Raw genomic sequence first — 25,545 nt, forward strand, 5'->3', positions numbered from 1 at the left:
TATTAAAAAAAATCCAGAATTTACTGTAGTGTGAGAAATGTGACATTTTTTCTCTAGGCATCCCCTTTTCTCTAATTTATTCACCACCTCTCCAATAAGTAAGAAATTTAACATAAATTACTCACTATAAAATCATCATTGCTGAGTCAAAGCATAATTTTTTATAGCCTTCATTCTTGTTTGTTTACAGAACTATCAAATAAAAAATCAGACTCCTCTTGCTGCATGCACCTGTCACATTATCTCTTTCAGGATTTGTTAATAGTTCTCTCTTACATTTAATAATACACTATTTATAACCAACAGAAATCCAAGGTTTTCATCTATCAAATGACATATTATATTACATTGTGTTCTGAACAGAAAATTGTCAGTTTCTCTTTTAGTGCAAGCTTCATTCCCACAGGAAACATATTGAGTAGCTCGGATGAATTTGTAAGAGCTCTTGTCACATAGTTAGAAAGCCAGAAAAATTGTGATAGTTATGGGAGATTATCTGATTTGTGAACGTTATTATTCTATGCTTTTCGATGCATTATTTAATTAAATAAAAATGATTTAGTGCACTACTACTGTTAGTATAAAAAAGTAGGGTCAAGTGTCATCGACAGTCGATAGCAAAAAAAGAAGGTCCAGGTAAGTACTTTATTTCTTGTCCTTCATGTGTATTCTTTACTTATTATTATAAAAGTAACTAAAATGTAAAAATATGAATTTCTTTAGGTTAGTTAAGGTTAGATTAGGTAAAATAATTAATAATAAAATAATAAAGAATCTTCACAATGAACAAGCACGAGCAGCTTGGAGAAATGTAATTTGATAGCATAGCACCAGCCTCATGTTCCCCAAGTGATTTACAACTTATAATGACATGAACAGAAAGTTAGACATGAATTCAAAGAACAATTAAACAATAAAATTTAAGTATAAATAGATGTATACTGTTACGAGTTTAAAGCTACTTAGGATAAACAAATACAGTGTCATGTTATAATTTGAAGTCATTATAGAAAGGAAAAAAGGGTAATTTAGAATTATTTAGATTGGTCAAATTGACCAATCTTGTATAGAGTTAGGGTAGAGTAAACAAACAAGCGACTGAAATGTATTTAAGAGGTTTTAGAGACATTTGAGGTTTTTGATATGAAGAAAAGAATTTTTAATCTCAACATGAAAATCACTTTACACTCAGACTAGTAAAAAAAAACTTGATATGTTTATGGACATATAATTTTTTTTTAGTTTATTAAAAATACTTAAAAAAATTGATTTTTTGATGTAAAAGACTTGTAATGTTTAGTGAAAGTCTGCAAAATTTTGTGAAGATAATTATACTATATTAAAAGTTAATCATCTCATAACTATAACGACTTTAAACGAGTACAAAGTGGTTATGTGATTGGTCAATTTGACTGAGCCCGTGTAGAGAGAGTTAATTAAATCTTAAATGTAACACTCTAATAGGTCATGACATGTAAACTTTGATCTACCCATCACAAAAGGGTTAAAATCTGTCATTATTTATAGAAAACAACCATGGTATTTTTGTTTTAATGAAAAATATTTCTTGAAAAAAATGCATGATTCTTGATTTACTTACAGCTTTAGGCACTAAGAATGTGGAATGGATTTCATAAGCCCATTTCTTCATTTCTTTTCCATTTCCTTCCTCATATATTTGTGCAATAAGGTAGAAAAACTGTAACCAAAATCAGCATTTCTTAAGAAGACATTTTTTGTCAAAAACAACTGATCAACATTTCTTGAAACTATATTATTTGACAAAAATATTTTTTTCAGATACATCCACTACACCAATAAAAAATGTGAAATGTTTACAACCTGTTTTGGCATTTTTCTAAATTACCTTCTTTCTTTAGAAGTCTCAATATATTTGAGGATAATAGGAATAAAAAGATAAACATTACATTTTGTATTTATAATTTAGATGTGTTATTAAAATTCTTAGTAATTTCTACAGATCATCAGAACTCCATGTAATTAGTTCAAAAGTACTGACAAACTAAATGGTTTGGATTGTTATGAATTTAGTGCATAGCTACATGAGAGCTATCTGCACTAGCCGTCCCTAATTTAGCAGTGTAAGACTAGAGGGAAGGCAGCTAGTCATCACCACCCACTGCCCACTCTTGGACTACTCTTTTACCAACAAATAGTGGGATTGACCATCGCATTATAATGACGCCACGGCTGAAAGGGCGAGCATATTTGGTGTGACAGGGATTCAGATCCACGACCCGCAGATTATGAGTCGAGCACCCTAACCACCTGGCCGTGCCGGGCCCACAAACTAAATGAACAACCCTCATAATATTCCATTTACAAACTCTGAAAGGTCAGTCATCTATAATTAGCAGTAAGTGAGAATCAGAAATACAACATTTACTATAACAAACAATACTTTTCATTCAGTTTGTATAGAAATCTTTTGCTGAAAATATAGAGAAAATAAAGCTTACTGAAGCTGGTTTTCCACTTATGGAAATAGTACTCCATTTTTTTGTGATATTCATCAAATTTAAAGGAAAGTAATGAAGATTCTGTTATAGTTTACTTAGATTATATTTTGTAAAGAAACAAAAGCTTTGGTTTACAAATTAAAACAAGTTACATATTAAATTATGTTGTTATCCATCAAGTTTTAATGGCTTTGAAAGCGCAGTTGTAGACAAATGCAAGCTTTGAATAAAACACAAGTTGTGTGCATTCAAAAGTGTCCTCAGATGCAGTACAGTGACTGTATAAAAATGCCACAAAAGATTGTTAACCTTGATAACATTATTTGATTTTAAAATTATATGACTGACTTCATTTGTAACTGTAATATCCACACAAAAGTTCTTACTGGTTTTTTGAATTTTTCCAAAGTGCCATGATCAACTAATCAACCAACTTTATGTATGAATAAATTTTCAGGAAAAAAAATCTTATTTTCCTCAATATAAAATTTATTTTATTAGTAACAAACAAAGCTTTTAGTTGGTATACTTGCTAATTTTGAGGTAAAAATATCAGTCTTTTATATTATGTTTTTTAATATAATAAAATACCTGAAAAAATATCCACACACACAGGTGTCACCCTGGTGACAAAACATAATTTACAATTAATATTCAATTCATGCCATGTATATTATATAATGTAGATAAGAATTAAGTAATTTTATTCACCAAACTAGAGGGATCACTGTTGGAGATCAGGTAAGACATGAACACGGCTAAATGTGCAGGATGCATCAACAATTTCCAGGCTGTCTCAAATGGACCATGCTTATTTTGCAGTCCCTATAAAAATACACGCATCTCATGAAATCTATTTATGGCTGGTAAGCACAAACACACAATAATAAATCATTTTGACTCACTGCTACTAGGTTTATGCCATTATCTTATTTTACTTAAATTTTAATTGTATTGTTTGGCTATTTAAAAAAAGATGAATTAGTATAATTATAAATAAAAAACAATACCTATATAAATACATGCTCCTTTATCACCCTAAAAAACAAACACTTCAAATATCATACACTTAGTCAAAGACATTCCCAAAATAAAAGGTATATTTTGTACTGAATAAAAGCACATAAACTGATGTTAGGTTTCAATCTTTAAAAACCTCTTCTTTCAGAAATAATTCAAAAGGTAACAACAACCTTAATTATGCTAAACAAACTGCTACTGATGATGATGACTAGGCAGTAGCAAAGTTTAAAAACGTTAACTAGTAAGAATTCACATTTATTTAATTTTATTAATGTGTATCATAATTTTTCATTAATACTATGTGCACAGATGGGGGTCAAAATGCATGTCACGACTTTTACAGAGTTACATTCAAAATCAAATTAATTAATTGATCAACATTATTAGCATTGTACGTCAACAAACTTGGCATCAAAACACGATCTAAAATTCAAATTTTAATGTACGTTTTAATTCTTTAATTTAAAAATGAAATGCATAAATAAATGCTCAGTCTTCACTTTTATGTGACATGTAATGCTTTCTGCTCTGAATTCTTCATTCTAGATTTTCATGTTTCAAAACATCCAATAATTACAAACACCAACAATAGGTGTTGACAGGCCAGAATGTGAAATAAGAACCTCCCTACCTTCATTATTTTCTGAAATAACAGTAAATTTGTTACAGCTACCAAAGAAGTTCCTTCCAATTTTTCATGCTTTCAAAATTACTTATTTTCTCATGCTTACTTTGTCAATTTTATGATCAACAGCAAGGCCATTTGTGAACTACATGATTATATCTTTATGTTAATTTATTTCAGTAAAATGCACCATTTCCCAAGCAGATTTTATCGAATGAAGACCAAAGTCAATGCTCCAATAAGTAATATAATTTTTTAAACCTTTTTATAGGTCCGTTAGAAAGAAAAAAATTATAGTAGTTTTGGGGCATTCTGTTTTACTGTTTGAATTATTGTTTGTGTTTTAAAATGCATATTTGAAAGCTACATGAATTATGTTTTGGAAAACCAACTTAGTGAAAAAAGTTAGGGTAAATGACCAACTTTCAAGAGCAAAAGACCTCAATCTTGAAGTAAGTAATAAATTACTTATTTTTATCTGTATTTTTTGTTTATTGATATCTTATTTTTAAAAGAGAAACTAAAATTAAACAAAAATCATTAAATAAAACATTTTTTGCCTCAAGTAATGCACAAAGAACATACACAGTTAGATGTCGTGTTCTGTAACCTCAAATTTTCTTTACCCTAAACTCTCCACACTCCTACTGGGTGACTTATTACTATTCATGGTAGTTAGATAAGGTTCACAGGGTAGTAAAACAATAAAATTAAATGAAAACAGATGTAAACCATCATAAGCCTAAGACTGTTTAGAATGAATAATCATAATTTCCTGTTACAATCTGCAGTCATTATAAAAAGAAAAAAGGGTAATCTTGATTCATTTGTCATTTCTTTTTGTGTTGGTTACAAAACCAATCAAGTGGACTGAGCACATATAATGTGAAGTTAGATAAAATAAAAAGCTTTACTGAAAAATGAATACATTTTCTATTCATTCAGGAGATTCTAGAAGTTATGCAAATAAAATAAAAAACTGTAAGATGAAAAACTAGTTTTATTCTTAATATGAAAATCATCTTACACTTGGAATAGTCAAAGTCTGAGTTAAGACTGTCTAAAGTAAATTCAAAGACAAATCTTTAAACACTTTATTAAAAATTCTGATTTTTTTATGTACGTACTATTAATATTTACTAAAAGCTTATCAAATTTTGTGAAACTACACTAAGTTAATGTGGAACTATAATAAACATTAACTCTGCAATACAGAATTGTTACAATGAACAGACTCTGTGCACTTAGGGTTAATTCAAGATATACTTTAGGAGTCTCACAAAAATAAAACACGGATTTCAGAAGGGTTCAAGTATGTTTCCTTGTGATTAGCTTTTTTCAAAGGAAATGTTCTGTAAAGTGATGAAAACCTAAGAAGTCTTTATTTGTAACTTGCTTTCATCTTTTGGTGAGAAAAATATTATTTTCTGGACAGAAACAACATTCCAGATCTCAAAATTTAACTGCCGAAGAATGTCTTACGAACTAGTAATACATAAAAGAACTGCAGCTGATCTGGCTAAGATTTTTAGAAAACTTTACAGGTTCAGGAAATAACATTTCTCTACTCCAATAATCTCACTGTGATTGCTGCAAGACTGGTGATACAACATGAAATATACAAGTTAGTAATAAATGTATATTTTGAAATCTTAGAAGAGTCATGTTCTTAGTTAAACTTGTTTGGGTTAGTTCACTGAATGAATTGGCACAATAGAATATTTGCCTATGCTGTACAGGATAGACATGTCAAAATCATCTTTTCTCATACAAGATAAAAAGTTAACATTAAAAACTAAATATACCGCTATCTGTTAAATACATGAAATTTGTATGTTAATGACTTTCAGAAATAACTATATTTTCTGTGTAGTTAATAAAATATCATATGTAGCATACAATGAAAGACTGCAGCAACATCCAAAAACATATTTGATATGAACTGTTCTTAACATATTAACATGTTCTTAAATTTTTCCAATAATTTTACTGTTTTATAACTTTTTGCAGAATTTAAACTATTTAAAAAAAATTTTCATGCATCATTTCATAAGTTTTAATCTAGTGTGTTTAAGAAAAATGAGCTTACTGGCTGAGAGTCTGGTGGCCAGTCATCATCATCATCTTCCATTGACATGATTGGTGATATAGTTCCAACTTCACATAAAACATTTGAGCTACAAAAGCTTTCAGGTGGTGTACCATATACCTGAAGAAATACAATTATCACAATGAGCATTATTAAACATAAATTATTAATAAAAACTAGATTCTGTAATGAATATAAAATAAATAAAGGAAGTACCTTGTTATGTAAAACTTGTTTATTATTAGTCTGTTTGTTTTGAATTTCATGCAAAGTTACACGAGGGCTATCTACACTAGCCATCCCTAATTTAGCAGTGTAAGACTAGAGGGAAGGCAGCTAGTCATCACCACCCACCGCCAACTCTTGGGCTACTCTTTTACCAATGAATAGTGGGACGGAGATTCGAACATGCGACCCTTGAGCACCCTAACCATGCCGGGCCTGTTTACTGTTAGATATACAGAGTATAATATTTATGGTTACAATGTTTCACAAGGTCAACCTGGCATTATCAAGTACAACAACTACAGAGAATGAACTAGTGATCTAGATAATAGAAAAAACTAGCCGATTGATACACTGATATTTTATTGGCTGAGCTTAACAAGACTGCAAAGCATAAAGAAAATTTTGCAAGAAGTCAAACAATTAATGCTATTTTTCTATACATGAGGAATCTTGATCATAAAATCAACTAGAAATCAGCCATATTAATATACAAAACTCAAAATTATGTCAAGAGAAAATCTGTTGAAGGTTTGTTAATTGAAAGGCTGTCAAACTTAAAACACCAATAAAGGTCAATTTAAACCGAGCCCCCCCCCCCTCGCTGCCATCATATGTCATTAAAGGACTTGGAGCTTCTGTTATAAAAAAGTGTTTTTCTCAACAACCATCATTGGACAGAAGAGGACACGTGAAAGTATCACTAACTGTATTCATATCAATTTGAAATTTCAAAACAATGGTTCAAAAGATTATTTTAGAAATGTGTTTGTTGTAGATCATCTTGACTTAAATTGGCTTTCAATGGTGTTTGGCAGCCTTTGGATTAGTGAACTTACCATAATTTTTCTTTTGACATAATTTCCAGTTTTATATATTAACTTGGTTGACTTTCAGTTGATTTTATGATCAAGATTTTCAAGTATAGAAAAACAGCATTAACTGGTTGACCATTTCCAACATCGTTTTTTTTTATGTTTTTTAGCCTTGTTAAGCTCAACCAATCAAATACCAACATATCCATCCACTAGTTTCTCATATTATCTAGATCATGGGTTCACTCTGTAGTGTTGATTATGCCAGTTTAACCTGTTGAAATGTTACAACCATAAATATTATACTCTGTATATCCAACAATAAACAAGTTTTAAATGAGCACCAAACCTTCATCATTTTCTTAAATGTTTGCTTGAATGTATTACTTATTAACCATCAGTCATAATATTTTATAGCTAGAAAAAATAAGTAAATATCTGATTCATAAATATTTTCATTGCACAGGATAATGAACTGAAGTACATTTTGGATCATTTTTTTAACATAAATGTACACATATACAATAAATTTAATAAAAAAACAGATGCTTTTAACAAAAACACTTGGCCAAAAAATGGTCAAGGGAGTAAGCTATGAGAAATTACATGCATGTACTGTATGGTTAATTAAAATCCATTTTAAAACACTAATCTATCTAACATTAAGTGAATTATTAGAATGTTAGAGGTTTAGGAGTTCACATTTCTCTGCCAGATTTCTTATGCAGTTGGATTGAAGATATCATTAAACATGCATAAAATAATCAGGTGTTGTCAGAATGAAAATATAACTAGTTATATACATGTTACATTGTGTCAACAAAGTGATGCCCATTTTGCTCATAAGTGTCAGCATGAATATATAATCTGTGTGTCATGTATCTTTCTCCTTTGTAAAAATTAAATTTTAAGTAAACACTCATGAGCAAAATGGGCATCAATCTGTTAACACAATGTAACAAGTAATATATATTACTAGTTATATTTTCATGCTGGCACTTACAAGCAAAATGGGCAACACTGTTGACACAATGTAACAAGTAATGTATATTACTAGTTGTATTTTCATGCTGGCACTTACAAGCAAAATGGGCAACACTGCATTGACACAATGTAACAAGTAACATGCATATTACTAGTTATATATTCATGCTGACACTTAGAAGCAAAAAGGACATAATTGTTCAATTATGCCCTGTTACATGCAACATTCACATCACTCATTACATATTCATACAGATGCCCTAATATGACCACTATAATATTCTTGTCTAGTTATTTGTCAATGTTGATACCCTGTTAGAAGCAGCTGGTGCATTACCACCACTGTAAATACACATGTTGATATTCTAGTAAGCAATATGTCTATGAGTGGTTACTTGCTTACATTTGTATTGTGTTACAAACAATATGTGCATCAATGGTTGAATATTTATTACTACTCTGTAAAAACAATACACAAATCAGTTATGCCCTTTTGGTACCCTGTTACTGTGTCAAGCACATCAATTGTTACAAGCTCATGATGATACCCTGTACATGTATTAAAGCTACTACTTTATAACTAGTTGTTAACTCAACATACATCTTAAGAGTTGTTATAACTGCAAATACTGACCTCTGGTTCATTTAAAATTTTTCATATTTTATTCTACTTTTCCTAAAATAAATGCATTCTGTTGCTTAAAAAGAAGTATATGACACCTGTGCTTGCTGCACCATACATATTTTTTTTATTACTATATGTGAGTTTATATGTGTTCATATTAATTACTGGTTGTTTATAAACTTATCTCTTTTGTGATCAATTTCACATACTATACATGTGGTTTTTATTTCCTAAAAACTCAGAAATATGGCTGGTTGAACTATAACTGAAGTTTACATGAATTAATAGGCAAGGTAACTGTACTTCCTGATTAAATTATATATATATAGTTACAAATAGTTATTACTAAAGAAGTGTTATAGTAACATTCAGCAACATCCTGCCTTAAAAGGATACTTTCAGAATAAAATAACATAGTTACAAATTGTTATTACTAGAGAAGTGTTATAGTAACTTTCAGCAACATCCTGTCTTAAAAGGATACTTTCAGGATAAAATAAGAATTAAACAGAGCCCAAGCAAAGAAAGTAAAGCATTTGCTTTCATAAGCCCCAATACCTGAGGATTAGATGAAGATAGCATAGCACCTGTAGAAGGCTTTAGGTCCACAGGTCTAGGGAAAAAGGTTTTTTCTTCCTGAAGAACAAAGCATAAGACTACATGAGAATAAGCAATAGCAAAATAAAAATAGTCTACAGCTCTATAAACTACAAGCACACAATGCATTACTGGTTTCAGTAAGATTGAGTCCAAAAAAAAGAAGAGCCAAATTTATTTCCTACACTTCAAATTTCACAAAGTAAGTTTCACATACAAGCAACTATACTTCAGGCTTATACATACACTACAATAAATGTATGTGCTGATGTTACAGTTAAGTTCTTTTATGTTTTCACACCATATTTCCATCTCAAAAAAATCTAACCATTCAGCCACAATAAAAAAAAATTACATTTTCTTCTTCTTGATTTTGTCCTAAAGATAAATTGCTCTCAGATGTGAATAAGTTCAAAACACGATTTTACATTTACCCCTTTAGTGACTTTTATGTACTTTCACGGGAGAAAGATATCCTACTGTAACATGTAAAAACAAGTATTCAGTTATATTCACACAGAATTTGAAAGACTAAACGTGAAGATTAATAAAAATGTTTATTAAACCTACCATAGAAAAAACAACAACAACTAAGTAACTGAAAGTTAGTCCACATTTACCTAAGGAAGAACAGAGGGGAGGAAAAACATACTTAATTTAAAAATTGAGAGAACCTTTAAATAATACAGAAAGTGCCAATATTTCAAAATAACAGTTATAATATTTTTACTGAAATTACAGTGATACTTATAAAAACATGAAAGTTTATTTTCATAAAATTTCTGATGTTTCTTCAATTGATTTTTGTGTTTGTTTTTACAAAAAGCTATACATCAACTATCTGCATTCTGTTTCCCATGAGGAAGTGATGTTTTAAGTCCATAAACTCACTGCTGACCCACTGGGGAACTCTTCACTTCAACAGACAGATAAAACACACAGAATTGTAGTTCGAAAACCTTAAAGTTGTTGATTAACTCCACATTATTCTAAATTAATAAGAGTTTGTTAAACATCAACCTCCAATAAGTGGTCAGTATACCTAAAAAGTACATTTCTGCTACTCTTTTATAAGATTTGGCAAAATAAAACTTGAAACATTATTTAAAAAAAGATAGAAAAGCCAAGAAATTAAATCAATTTTGGAGATTTGGTTATATCTTACTGAAAAATGATATAACAACACAGTTGAATAAAACTATCCAATTTTATGATCAAACTAATAATTTCAAAACAGCAGCACACAAAATCATTTTTTGGCAAAAAAGAATAGTGATACATGTATTTTATAATAATAGAGAATTACACTCTTTGTTAAATTAACATTCAATTTATATCATAACATAATGCTGTGTTACAGTAGAGGGTGAGACTAAACACGAAATTTATAACAAGTCCAAAATTCCTGCAAAAAATGCAAATATTTATTTTATCACATCTTCCAGTTAACTTTTTCACATCCACATGAGTGCAGTCTGCTTTGAGGACAAGACTGCACTGTTAAGTTTATAAACTTTTAGATCATAAAATTACAATTGTTTTTATTTTAAAACTTAAGAGTTGAAATGTATTCAATAAAAAAAATTTAATATTTCATATATAAAAATAATATAAATTTTGATTTTGGGTTATTTAAACATGCTCCATAGAAAATTGTTAGTCTTTTGAATTGTCTAGATTCTTCATATAATATGGCACTCATATAGCCCTTAGATGGATTTAAACAAAATGGTGCTAATTTTCCCTGTAACTTGAATAATAGTCAATTTTATTGATTTTTAGCCTATCACTTTTGCTTAATCTCTAAACACATTATGACAGCCTTTTCCATTTTTTAATACTGTGAAAGTCAGTAAGACTTCAAGTTCAGCAAAGATTCACATAAAAGTTGAAATAAAGTGAGAAAAGATTAGCTTGACAACTGGTTTCTAGAGAAAATAAAATTGTGAACAACTTTCACTACAATTGCAGTTCTGACTTTTTGCACTCAATCACATCAAGTTTCATTTCTTTCACAAAGCCATTGTTAAGCCTTACTTAAATTAGACCTTTTCAGCCTAATTAACTGCATGAATGGACTAAGAGAATTCCCAAAAAGAAATTTAAAACAAGATAAGTAATTAAATATAAAACAGGTTTAAAACTTATTATATATATTAAATGTTTGTTTGTTGTTAAGTATAAAGCTACACATTGGGCTATCTGTGCTCTGCCCACCATGGGTATTGAAATCAGATTTTAAGAAAACAAGCTTGGCAACTTACCACTGAGTTATTGGGGGTATATATCACATGAAACATTCTAACAAAAAAAATGTAAAACTTAGCTTGCTTATGATTTGGGTTTGGTAAAAAGTTATTTTTATTGAATGTCAAGTGATTGTAAACACAGCATTGTTTTTTGAATCACAATAAAAATAACATTTACAGTTTATAAAATAAAAATTTTATAGAAAAGTATTATAGAATGTAGAAAGACATAAGAATCAGTATATAAAATCTACAACAAAGGTAAGCATTTTAAATCATTTCTTAAAGAAGTGTATCGCAATGAAATATTTTCAAAATTTCATAGCTGTAAATTCATACAGATATCTATCTTCTATCTATATACTACTAAAACTCTGAGATTGTTTGCTTGTCTGTAATTAAAAAGGCACACAACATGAGAATAGAAATATGAGAATAGAAAGAGAATAAAACAAGTTTCGCTAAAATCAGGCCACAGGTTACCAAGTTTGCGCCATTTTTTGGGTCACTTTTCTGAAAATTTCTAGCATGAGTAATTTTACATCACACTACCATTCGAGCTCTTTACGAAACTTCTTCATTTAAATCTATTTCCCTATTTCATCAAAAGATGGCAATGTAAGCACAACAACTTTAAGATGTTTATTACAAAACTACATACAAGCTAATGTAACGTACAGTGTGTGTGATATGTAAACCATAGTTACATTAAAATACTTTTGCCAACTGCGTTGATCATTGAAAATGAATTTGACACTGTAATGTAATTTTCATAAGCTGTTTTGCTTTATGAAGCAATAATTAGAAACAAACATGCCATTGAATGTAGCATTTAGGTGTTGTGCTGACTTAAGAAAGTATCCCATACATCTATCTATCTATATACTACTAAAACTCTGAGATTGTTTGTTTGTCTGTAATTAAATACACCAAATACGGCACATAATATGAGAATAGAAATATGAGAAATGAGAATAGAAACAGAATAAACAAGTTTTGTTAAAATAGGGCCATGGGTTACCGAGTTAGCGCCATTTTTCGGGTCACTTTTACAAAAATTTCTAGCAAGAGTAATTTTACATCACACTACCATTCCTGCTCTTTACAAAACTTCTTCATTCAAATCTATTTCCTTGTCAATGTTCCTATCTTCATTAAAAGGTGTAAGATGACAAAAACAAGATCTTGAAGAATTTCTCAATAATGTGCTTTGGTTATGGTAGGTAAGGAAATGAGAAAAAATTTTCAGTCAAAAAATCATTCGCTGTGAGATAGTGAGAAAGATTTTTCATTTGGTGAATTTCATAATGTATCAGTTATCAAGTTTTGCTGTTTCTTGCAATAATTTGAGCAAGTAAGTATGAAATGTTTTTCTGAAATAGCTTTTTTTGGTTTTTTTATAGCAATTACGTTCTAATAAACCAACCATGAATAACATCACTATTATCTGTTATTTCTTATTTTCAGGCGTTTTGAATCAACTGTGAATAAGGTTTGTTCATCACAATACCTGAAAACTCGACTTCACTTTTTTGAAAAATTAAATGGTCTTTCCTTTTACTCCCGATCAACAATCAAATATATTTTCTTGAATTATGAATAACACGAATGGATTGAAATATTTAATTAAATTATCTCAAAATAAACCTTCATTTTGGTGCAATATTGAAATTAGCTTGAATTCTTCATAACCTCTAAATAGTGGGTGACCCAATGGGTCACGGGTGGTCTAGTCACATCTGAAAATAAGATAATTTATCTTCAGCAGCTACATAATCAGTAGAAACTAATTCTTAAAGTTCAAAACTATTTCACCCAGTAGTTTGTTTTCATAATGCTATAAAACAAACCATACAACAGATATGTCAAAACAACACATGGGGTCTCACACGTGCAGGGCAAATTTAAGTAAGCTAACTCGGACTGAAAAAATACTTAGAATTAGTATAGTAAGAAATCTCAATTCATCTTAATACGGTTACTGATACCTCTTCTTGACTTGTGGAGTCCTCTCCATTTAGCACTTCTTTTATTCTTTCTCCAAGTGTTGCATCAGTTGTAGGAATAGGAGTAGCAGGAGGAGATATACCAGGACTTCCTAGCTTACCCTCATATTGACCAAAAGATAACCCCTAAAATTTTAAAATACAATACTTTATGAAAAAGATTCATATTCAACACATCAAATTTTTTTCCCAAACTTTTGCAAGTCTTATTTACACCTTAATAATTGTGATTTTCATTCTTAACACAACTTACTTGAATATCATAAAATGAAATTGTTTTCTAGATAGTATAACTACATCTTAAAAAAATATATATATACAATTATAAAGTAAGAAGTGTATAAAAATTTATATTTGTATAAAACCTTATTTAGTTCTAATGTTTCAGATTAAATAGTAAAACATTCATGGAGCTTGTTAAAGAACCACAAGATCCATGAATTATCTTTCCCAATGATTTCCTTTCTTACAATGTTCTTTATAGCTCTCCCTGATGTACTTTTTGAAATAAAAGTTGGATAAATATTTATGGACATTTTTGCCAAGCATTTTCTTCTCTTTTTTGTTATAGACTCTATAGCACCATAAAAAAAAGTAACTTGACTGACTGATTTAGCCTGTGGGTAAAACTGTAGTATTTCAACCTAAAACATAGACCAGTACATAAGCTACAATATTGCAATAACAAGATATAGTTAAACACTGTGTGAATAAAATCAGCTCACTTGTAAATGAAGAGAAAAACATAGTTCCAACAACCATGGGAGACAAGGCATAACTGTCGCTTCACTTAACTGAGCAGTGAACCACAATAATAGTGGATGGAGGGAGAACTAATAATTCGCTCCCAGACCTTTCAGCCATCAAAGAAGATGCAGGCTCAAGTGCAACTGAGGAAAGACCCAAAACATCACAAGCTTGATGGACCAACTGAAGAAAAGGAGCCTGAGGCAGCTTATCCCAAAGTGGCCTCCTGAGAAGCCAACAGAATATAGAAAGGTGCAGGAAAAAGTGAATCTAATTTCTCTCCAGAATATCCAGGATCGCCTTCAATTGCAGCCTTGGAGGCCTCTGGAACCGAATATGTCTCCATCTCACTACGAATAAGATCCCTGATAGTCTCAACTGAGAGTGACTCCCTCCCCCCTCCCAATTGTTGAGCGACACCAGATATCAGAGATGCAACAGGAGACCCGATTTGCCTCTGTCGGAAATAATAATCCATGAATTCCTTCTGAAAATACACTACGTAACACAAAGAATGCTCAAAGTATTTCTGAATGATCAGAGCACTGGGAAACCTGTTAGTGGTGTTTTGTCAAGAAAAAGTGATAACATTATCTGAATGAGGTGCTCATATACAATAGCAGGATAGAGAGCACATTGACATAGGTGGAGAGTGTCACAAGACAAATATCCCCAAGGACAATTAAGTGGGATTTAAAAGACTGGAGCAAGCGAGAGAAAATCAGACCAATGCTTAGATGGGCAAAGGAAGAAACCCTGGCAGTCGAGTAATAGCTGTAGTGTGAGAAGAGGTAGGTATGTTTTGGAATGTGTCTAGCTAATAATCTCGCCACATAAATTGTAAATCACTCAACAAATGTGTGGCTTTAGTTACCATATCGAATTATATAATGCATGAGCTACTTACAAGCATACTTAGTGAATAATTATTATTATTATTATTATTTTTCATTACCTTACCTAGTAAGTTTCTAATTTTTACATTTTAGTTAATGTTTTAATAATAAATAAAGAATACAGGATAAACAAGAAATAGAGTACTTACCTAGGTCCTTGTGTTTTTTTTTGCTGTCATTTATCAATGAACTTAAGTCTACTTTTATACTTTATACACAGAATAATAACACTCACAAAAAATAATGTCTTATAACTATCATAATTTATTTGGCTTTCTAACTATATGATTATAGCCTTTAAAAATTCAGCTAAACTTGTTGATGTGAATACCATGAGACAAAGTTTCGAACTAAAGGTGAAACAGACAATTCTCTGAACAGAAATCAATGCACTATAATATGTCATTTGATAGGTTAAAAGTTTGGCTTTCTATTTGTTATAAGTAATATGATATAAAACACCAGACAGAACTATTGATAATTTGTGAAAGAGAGGATGTGAGAGGTGGGTGTGGCAAGAGGGGTCTGATTTTTTAGTTTATGGCTCCGTAACAAAATAAGGTTGAAAGCTATAAAAATTATGCTTTGCCTTAGTAATAATATCTATATTATAATGAGAATCTACATTAAATTCCCTACTTTTCAAAGGAGTTGTAAATAAAGTACAGAAGAAAGAATATCTAGAGAACAAGTGTCATAATTCTCATACTAGGGTAGATTGAAAATTTGTTCAAATATTTCCTTACAAAATTTAGAATTTAAATCTTATATAATACTAAAATTTGGTTTATTAGCTACATGTTGATGCCAAATCTATTTGTATGCAATGATAATAAATTAGTTCAATTAAATTTTGAACGTAACTTAAAAAGTCATGACATTCGCACTTTGACCTACTTGTAGCAAGATGCTTAAACAGCTTTAAAATTTAACTTTGTTACAGGAACATACAGAAGTTGCATAGGATGTGACTCCCTTAAGAAACCTAATTAAGCAATTTTCAAATGTGAGAACAAGTTAAATGAATCATTATTTAATGATCATGTACTGTCTAATGATAACTGCTTTAGATTCTTAAAACAAAAATTTTCTTTTCTAGGAATTACTGTATCTGCACAAAATCAGGAGAGAAAAAAACAGCATACTTTCATAGATATCTGAAGCCTTTTGTTACTTGGAGGCTCTGCAAAGCCTTCTGGAGCACTTGGTTTCCTAATTTGCTGTGTGTCAAAGTCATTCTGTCCATCCATACTTGAATGCTGTTAACAAAGGTAATAGTCTTACAAGAAACATAGACAGAAATACAAATAAAATCAAACAAAAATGGAAGAAACACCTTTTCCTAATCAGCTATACACAAAGATTATACATACATATGCCCACATATAACAGTTACAAGAAAAATACATTAAAAGTCTATTAGATTATTTCTTTGACAACCATTGCATAGTGTAATGTGTAAACATCAACAAATGAAATTTTACTTTCACCCATACTAGTCCAGAAATCCAAGTTTTAAAACAAGTCTTATTAACTTAAAAAGTTCAAACACTTTGTCCAAACATGAATGTCAAGAAATAAAAAATAGAAACATACATTAAATTACTGCTCTTTACATGCCTAAAATAATACAATTATGATCTTAGAGAAAATTAATCACACTGAAAATTAATTACATATGACAAATATGTATATATTAATGCATTGGCATTGCCACATACACAAACCACAGGAATGTATTTAGCACCTACATATTTGATCTGAGCCAAATTTCCAACAGTGGCACTACAGGTATTTTTATCAATGGAGGTTTATGATAGATATTCCAGGATTTTCAAACAATGAAGAATTAAAATATACAATTTTTCAAAAAAGAAAGCATTCAACATTCTACATGAAATGGAAAAAAGTTGCACAAAAGAGCTTTTAAAACACAATGGGCACTGAAAATACATGGCAAACCAATTCACAATAATGATCTCATCTGTAAAGCCAAAGCTGGTGTATTTTTGAGATAAACAAGTAGTTGAAGTTCATGGCTTTCTATCCAAACCTTAAAGTCACTGGCTGTTTTCATAAGAAGGATAGCTAAAGAAACTGGAATCACAGCAATCCCGCTTGACTAGGTAATTATCAAGTCCTCTAATGCAGTTACAATAAACTGTAAGGCCTTTGACCTGCTTAAATATGATATTGAAAGCCAACATTAACATATGGTGAAAAGCTTGTCAAAATATTTAGTCTAAGACTGATACTGCCATGTTGCTAAGCTTACTGGGAAAAAAATATATTTCACAATAGAAATGTCATGATAAATGTTTGTTGCAATTTTGATTATGATTCTTAAAAACAGAACAAAGTTTAGTAAATATTTTTACATCTCTACTTACTGGATGTTTTGGTTTAGGGCTGGATGATTTCATAAGTCTTCTTAAGTTTGGACTAAGGCTTCCAGTATGCTGGGAAGAAAACATAGGTACAGTTAAGTTGGCTGGTGTGGTAGACTGTACTGTGTGCTCTACTTGTAACAGAGGATTTGCTGGTGATAGCTCTAAAGTGCATTTATCTGGATACTAAAAGATAAAGAAATAAAAAAAGGTGAAAGACTAATATTCTGACAGAAGACATGGTTCAAATGAAGAACTAAAAAATTACTAATGGTTATAACAAAGAGAAATAATAAATAGTTAATGTAAAACTAAATGCAATATAAATATTTCTTAACTAAAATTCAAAAGAACTAGGATTTTCAGAGTTATACGAACTAACAGAAAACTATCGTCATAACATTACAAATTCTGATTAGAGACCATAACTTTCAATACATTTCATATTGAGTTCTTCTGCTATGAAATACACACTGTGTTACCGAGATGAATACTTGTGTCCAAATTGACTTTTTAAACTACTCTTGTTTGTGCCAACATGAGAAGACATATTTGATAAGTAAGTGAGAACAGAATTGTTTGTGTGTGTAAATCTCTTGCTTTCACTTGGTCTCAATCAACATTTCTGTTGGTTTTATTTGCTGTCTTTCCAGTTCTTATCAGTTTACTGTATTAGAGGTGTGAAAATATCTGTCAATCTAAAAGTAAAGAACTTTTCATACCTATTAAACTAAGTGATATTAATGAAATGAATGGAAGTAGTGTACATAAATTACACATAAAAGAGCACACAATGTAAAAGCACATGCCTCTTCATTCATTCTTCTGCTATATATTAAAGTCGTGCTAAAGATAAATGCTAATCAAATAATGCAAAAAATTTTCTTTCCCAGGCAAAGTTTGAATATACTGTACTGTGAATGTTATTATAGTTGTAACAAACATAACCGATTTTTAGAAACATTCGAGCAATGTGTAAACATATCAAAACTATTTGTGGTGATTTTGCTTACAAATTTGAAATTGATTTGATTACCTAACATTTAAAAAAGTATTTAACATTACATAGTAATTGTGTGTGAAAAATTATATTTGGACTACATGTAATCAAAAACATAAGAAAGAATTTAATAAAAACATAAAAGCAGAACTGCACTATGTAATCAATCAGATTTTAAAATAACAACTTATACCTTACGATTTACAAACTGAAACATTAAGAAGTCATGAATTAGTTTTATTAAAATTTACTTATGCTTAGCAAAATAATATTTTTCAAAAAATAAATACTAGAATACAACAATGCTTCACTGCCACCAATCATAAGCAATTATAACACAAAGATACTTTATTGACCAAGATGCATGCGTAACTAAAAATATATAACCCTAAATAGGCTTGTCTATGAAATGTAAAGAATTGAATTTTGAGGAATGTCCTAAATCCAAGTTATATCCTTCAAGTTTTGCTGTTTCTCTTATCATGACCACTTTCCTATGTTAACTGTTAATAGCAAGTACCTGTTCAGAAGTAGTAATATTTTGGCTTATTTCTATGTTTTCTAGAGAACCTTATAAAATTTAAAATATTAGAACCACATGAACCCCTTTGGTTTGTCACCATTTGTTACTGTTTTTGAATAACAAATGTATAACGGAATGAAATATATTTTTATTCTTAATTTTATCAGTCATTCATAACTTAAATAGTATTTTATATTTGCTTCTAAGTTTTTACATCAAAAATGAAAAGTGTAAGAAACTGTGCAAAATCCATAAAGTTGAATATTTTTCTTGCTGATAAAATAATCTTGAGATAGCAGCTAGTTAAACGAAGCATCTCAGTCCCAATTACATTGAATTTCAATTTTCAGTTGGCAATATAAAAAGAAAATGCATAAATTGCTTGGAAAAAAAGAAACATAAAAAATTTACAGGTAAAGAGAAAGAATATGCTGATATTAACCAAACATTTGAGAAACAAAACACTAGTGCTACTATTAGTTTATGAACTCAATATTTCTTTATTTTTGGAGAAATCACATGCAATTTTTGAGCTTACAATACATTTCTCAGGTTTATAGACTGCAAAAAAATAAATTCTGCATTTTCTGTTATTTGATCTTATGACTGATTTGTGAGCTTCAGTTTTGGAAGTTTTTCCTTAAAAGAGATAGGATTTTAATAATTTATTTTAGCACTAATTACACATCTCTTGGAAGAATGAAAAAATCTCACAGATTGTGTTTATTATTCACTGAAGAATCAGATCCCATACTTTTTGATGTGAAACATATATATATCCCATTAACAAGAGTTTAGATGTACGTTCAAGTATCAATACAATTTCTAAAGTTGAAGTAAGTCTCAACTTTATCAAATGTCTATTACAGACCAAAATATTACTTACTATTTCAGTGTTATTTCCGCCTATAATGTTAATAAGCTGTTCTTCAATAGCTTTGACTCGCTTTATTGCTCCAATAATTTCTTGCCTATTTTTCTCAGATGGGTTTTTAGCATTTTCTTTTTTTTTTCCTATGATAAAGATAGAGACATTCCAGTTGAGCAAAAATACAAATGATTAAATATGAATACATTAAATATATTTCCACAACTGAAGTTATTTTAAAAAGATTTAACTATGCTGGTGTAACAACATTATGTTACAAAGCAATATTAGTAATCTCAGTCTGTACTCAGTTTAGCAAAAGCCAATACCAAACAGTTATAACTGACTCTCTTCTTTAAGACAAAGCAAAAAATTATTCAAATACAAGAGGACAAACAAAAAGGCTAGTAAATTTTAATAGACACATTAATAAACAGAATTAATTAGAATTAATTAATTAATTACCAATTGATATTTCATGTACTTAAAGGAGAAAACCAGGATATGGGATTTTTTGAATTACAATTATTTAATATACTACCTAATTATTTTGAAGATACTTTTGTAGCTCACTTAAAAACTTTTGGGGAAATATTTTTAGATGATTATTTTGTAAAAGGAAAGATACTGAAGATATTAATAAATTTGATGGAATTTTAAATTGAATAAACAAAAAAATTAAGTTTACTTTAGGATGAAATCATAAAGGATTGTCCTTTTTAGATATGTCGGTGTTTCACCAGAAAAGGAAATTGTAACTGATATTTTTTATAAACCCACAAACTCTCATCAATATGAAATTTTTTTAGCAATTATCCCAAACATATAAAATTAAATGTTCTGCAAATCTTGCAAGTAGATTATATTGTTTGGTTTCCAATGAAGAAATGAGAGTTAATATATTATTAGAACTAAAAAAAAATTTTAGTTCAGTGTCACTATTTGAAAAAAGTTATATTAAGAGGTTTTGAAATTGCAAAGAACTTTTTTCTTCTTTAAACAGAGAGATTAGTAAACCTAAAGATAATATTATACTTTTTGTTGTAACTCATTGTACAAATATACACATTAATATATCATTTGTTAATATACAATTAAAACAAATAGTATATAAAAACCTGAAAGATGTATTAAAAATTAGTAAAATTATTTTATCAAGATGGCAACCTAAAAATTTGCATAGATTATTGAATAAACCTAAATAAAAAGATATTTTTCTAAAGAAGGTATCTTCAGTTGTAACAGAAAGAACTGTACTTTATGTAATTTAGGTTATATGAAATCTAACAAAACAATACAGAGAAATAACAAAAAACGTTTGTTTTCTATTAATAACTCATTTAATTGCAATTGTAAGAACATAATATATATTTTAGAAATTGTAAATTGTGGTTAATTATATATATTGGTGAAACAATTAACTTAAGATTAAGGATAAATTTACATAAATACCAAATAACACCAACTATATGCCAGCAAACATTTTAATGAATGCATTTTGAGAAAACTTTAAATTTTAAAAGAACCATATTTTCATGTTTTCCCCTTTTTGGGAATGTAATGTAAAACATAAAATACTGTTTTTTGAAAAATATTTTATAAATTTTTTTGGCACCACTTTATATAGATAGTAGTAAGAGAGCAGAAGTAATTTGTTGTGCAAAGTCAGCAGGAAATGTGAAGCTGTGAAAACAGTTACTAAGATTTACATAAAAAAAATAAGTAAGAGTATGAAATCATAGGTTAAACAAATTGCATTTCTATCATAATAATAAGAGAAAGTATAGTTAGAATAAGATTATAATTTAAAAGGGAAAATATATTGACTAATTTTAATTATTTTTGAGCATTTGTAATGTACTTAATTTATACATGAGTGTATTATATGCTTGTATATTTGGAAAGTATATGTATTTAAGTTAGATTTTTTATGTTTAGTTGACAAGCAGTATTTGTACGTTTTTGTTATAGATTCTCAGTAAAACTAATTCCTGAAGAGTGACCTTTGAAGTCAAAAAACCGGTAGAAGAAATAAATAAAGGAGGGAAAACGTCCTATATTCCAGTGTTTTCTTATTTGTATCCACAGGTGAATCTTATTTATGTTTTGGTTTTTATATCTATATAAATTAAACATAAAGAAAAATACTTTCACAGATTTTGATTCTTTTACTTAAATTCTAAACAAAGAAGATATTAAAGTTATTTGAATATCTTTAGACACCACTATCCTTTAAAAAACCTTCCACAGAATATCTCAGTTTAAAACAAGAAATTGTTTTTATACTGAAACAGACTGTCTCAAGTGTATTTACTATTAAAATGTTATCCTGTTTGGAACTACACAATCTAATGTCAAGTTCAAACTGCGAGACAAAGATTAAACTAACTATACACATTGTTAACATTATAAAATACATACTTCAAGAATACCTTTTATCTAGAAGCAATTATATGTAAGTTAGTTTAATATTCAAGTTTAACTGAAAAAATTAAAGTACGAAATATGTAAATGTTGTATAACTAAATGTACATGCAGTAGTATAGCTTTTTTTTCTTAATCAAAATGTGCAATCGATGTCTGATGTGTTACAGAATGGTTAAAAAATATTATCATTTCAAGTTATCACACTTTTATTTGTAACACTATAAAAAAGATTAGGTACAAAAGAAGATGTAATGATTATAAAAGCAAATAAAGAAAATAATGTCATTATTTTAAATAAACAGATTTTATTAATTAATTTAAAGCAATCTTAAATGATAGAACTAAGTTTGTGAAATTATAAAAAGTCCAACCTAAAACTAGAGAAAGTAAATTACAAATATATCCATTAAAAGTAAAAAACGAAAATTCACTGCCTGAAAATGAATATCATGAAATAAAACCAACTGCTTGTAATCTTGGTATCATCTATGGAGTTTCTAAATCCTAAAGTTCATAACGATGATTGTCTAAGTATTGGAAAATATATTCATGAATTTGTGGGATTTTTGGTTAAGTTGTCAGAGCCATTAACTAGAAATGGGTATACTAACAAGGTCAGTTTAGTGTGCTAGTTTTGAGCCCCATTATACTAACAAACCATAAGAAGAGATGATAAATTTATGTACTGAACTTTTGTATCAAACTGACAATGATTAAATGAGATTTCCTAAGCATGTATTTCAGAAATTCATAAGTGTTGAAAAAAGAATCTTTTTATTTCACAATAATATTTATGGGGTTTTTAAAAGTCCTTTTTAACTCACTATACAGTAACCTAAATCAATTTAGATATGTAAATTATATCAACGCTCTCCAGACGAGTCTCAGGTCAAAGGCCATGTCATCGCATTTGTTGTCTCGCATTCAAAATTTTTATTGAACTACTATTTCATGAATTTATGACAATAAGTTTGGTATCAAACTGTAGATTATAATTCAAATTTTTGTATTATAGATAATTTAATTTCTTAATTTTAAGGTAAATATTAAAAAACAAAGTTAAACATCGATTTTTGTGTGTCACATGGTATGTTGAATGCAGCAGTGGTTCAAATTAGATGCTTGTGATATAAGAAATTAAATTATCTATAATACAAAAATTTGAATTATAATCTACAGTTTGGTACCAAACTTATTGACATAAATTTATGAAATAGTAGTTCAATAAAATTTTAAATGCGAGTCAACAAACAAGGTGACATGGCCTTTTACCTGTGACTCGTCTCAAAAGGGTTAAAAATAAATGCAAGATGTATAAACAAATAAAAAAGACCTGCCAAAATATGAATAATTTGAAAAGAAAACTTTTGTGAAAGACACAAATGCATTCTGATGTATAGCTATGGTACCATTTAAAATACACTGAATTCATAAAGATTAACAGTGTTGTTACTGAAATATTCTAATTATGCTAAAATAAGATATATTTTGTCAAAAGATTCTAGATGCTTTAAAATAGCTTACTGCCTATTAGTATGTTTTAATGAAGTGGTTACCAACCTTTTTTCTAACTGAGGACCAGCTAGTTCAGATTCCAAAATTTCACAGACCACTTTATACAGTATTAACTTTTTAAAGTACGTTTAAATTACATTGTAAAACAATATACGTCAATAGCTATATCTCAAAACACACATTTTTGTTTTTCAACCATCCTGTAGATTGGTTGAAATCTACATGTGGGCCAGCAGTTGGGAACCACTATTCTAAGATACATGCTGAAAAAAACTTTGTGCATTATTGTGTCTTTATGCAATTCTGTGTAAAATCTCAAATGTTCCTCATTACTATTTCTACAATTATGTGTCTTATTCTAATAATTTTATTGATGTGTATTTTTGAATCCCAAATAAAGCAGGATTTGGCTCATATCTATTGTAGCATCTCAACTTAATCTGATAAGAAGTAAATGTCTGTCATGTTAAATTACATATTGTGAGACTAAGGTAGTACTTATGCTTAATCCAATAAAATATCAAATAACCAAGATTACAGTTTCAATTGTACAACTGAATAATACAATACATAAACAAGGAACTTGGTATAGCCTGGTGGTTAGGGTGCTCAACTTGTAATCTAAGGGTTGCGAGTTTGAGTCCTCATCACCAAACATGCTTGTGCTATATGGTTGCTGATTGGGCCAGCCACCCAGGTGTAAAATTTCTTGGCTTACAAAAATGCTGGCCAACCCCAAACTAGTTGGGATTAACCCTATCACCATGGGTATCCTTTACTGAGCATGTCACAAGGTTTTAGTATCTTACATTCAAAATTTTATTAAACTACTTTTTGTTTATGTTATACCAATTAGAATAGCATAAAATCTTAGCTAATAATCCATATTTTAATTGTATATAAGTTTTAAGTTCTTAACTGTACAAGGCAATATTTAAAAAATCCTGAATTTCCCATAGTGTGACCCATGTCACACATTTTCTCTTACCATGTCATCCTCCTTATTTTATCCACCACCCCTCAAAAAAGTATGAAATTAAACATTAATTACTCTCTATAAAATCACCATTGCTAAGATAAACCATAATCTTTAGTCTTCAATTTTGTTTGGTTACAAAGCTATTGAATAGAAAATCAGACTTCTCCTGCTAAACCTACCTGTCACATCCTCTCTTTCAGAATTTGTTAATAGTTCTCTCTTACATTTAACTGTATATTACTTAAAACCAATAGAAATTCAAGGTTTTCATCTATCAAATGATGTATTGTATAACATTATGTTCTGAACAGTTAAGTGTCAGTTTTACTCACAGTACTAACAGAAAGTTAATGACTAGCTTGGATGAATTTGTAACGACTCTTGTCACATTGTTAAAAAGCCCGAAACATTTTGAGAAGTAAGGGAATTGGTCTCCTTTTTGCATGTTATTAGTCCATGGTGCATTATTTAATTAAATACAAATT

At 29.3% G+C, this 25,545-nt stretch overlaps 1 protein-coding gene across 1 annotated transcript in view; it reads right to left on the bottom strand.

Annotated features, from left to right (window-relative positions):
• Positions 1–1,600: 1,600 nt before the first annotated feature.
• Positions 1,601–25,545, bottom strand: part of LOC106460837 (rho guanine nucleotide exchange factor 12-like) — a gene marked incomplete at its 3' end in the record, with an annotated part of 55,162 nt that continues 31,217 nt past the window's right edge. Inside the window, exons 8-15 of the mRNA XM_022387637.1 lie at positions 20,158–20,285; positions 17,752–17,934; positions 16,507–16,620; positions 13,701–13,844; positions 9,425–9,502; positions 6,218–6,337; positions 3,192–3,305; positions 1,601–1,699 (exon numbers count right to left, since the gene is read on the bottom strand). Coding sequence (XP_022243345.1) covers positions 1,601–1,699; positions 3,192–3,305; positions 6,218–6,337; positions 9,425–9,502; positions 13,701–13,844; positions 16,507–16,620; positions 17,752–17,934; positions 20,158–20,285 — 980 coding nt within the window. The remainder of the gene's footprint in view (positions 1,700–3,191; positions 3,306–6,217; positions 6,338–9,424; positions 9,503–13,700; positions 13,845–16,506; positions 16,621–17,751; positions 17,935–20,157; positions 20,286–25,545) is intronic.

The sequence above is a fragment of the Limulus polyphemus genome, unplaced genomic scaffold (genome assembly GCF_000517525.1).
Source record: "Limulus polyphemus unplaced genomic scaffold, Limulus_polyphemus-2.1.2 Scaffold846, whole genome shotgun sequence".
NCBI lineage: Eukaryota > Metazoa > Arthropoda > Merostomata > Xiphosura > Limulidae > Limulus > Limulus polyphemus.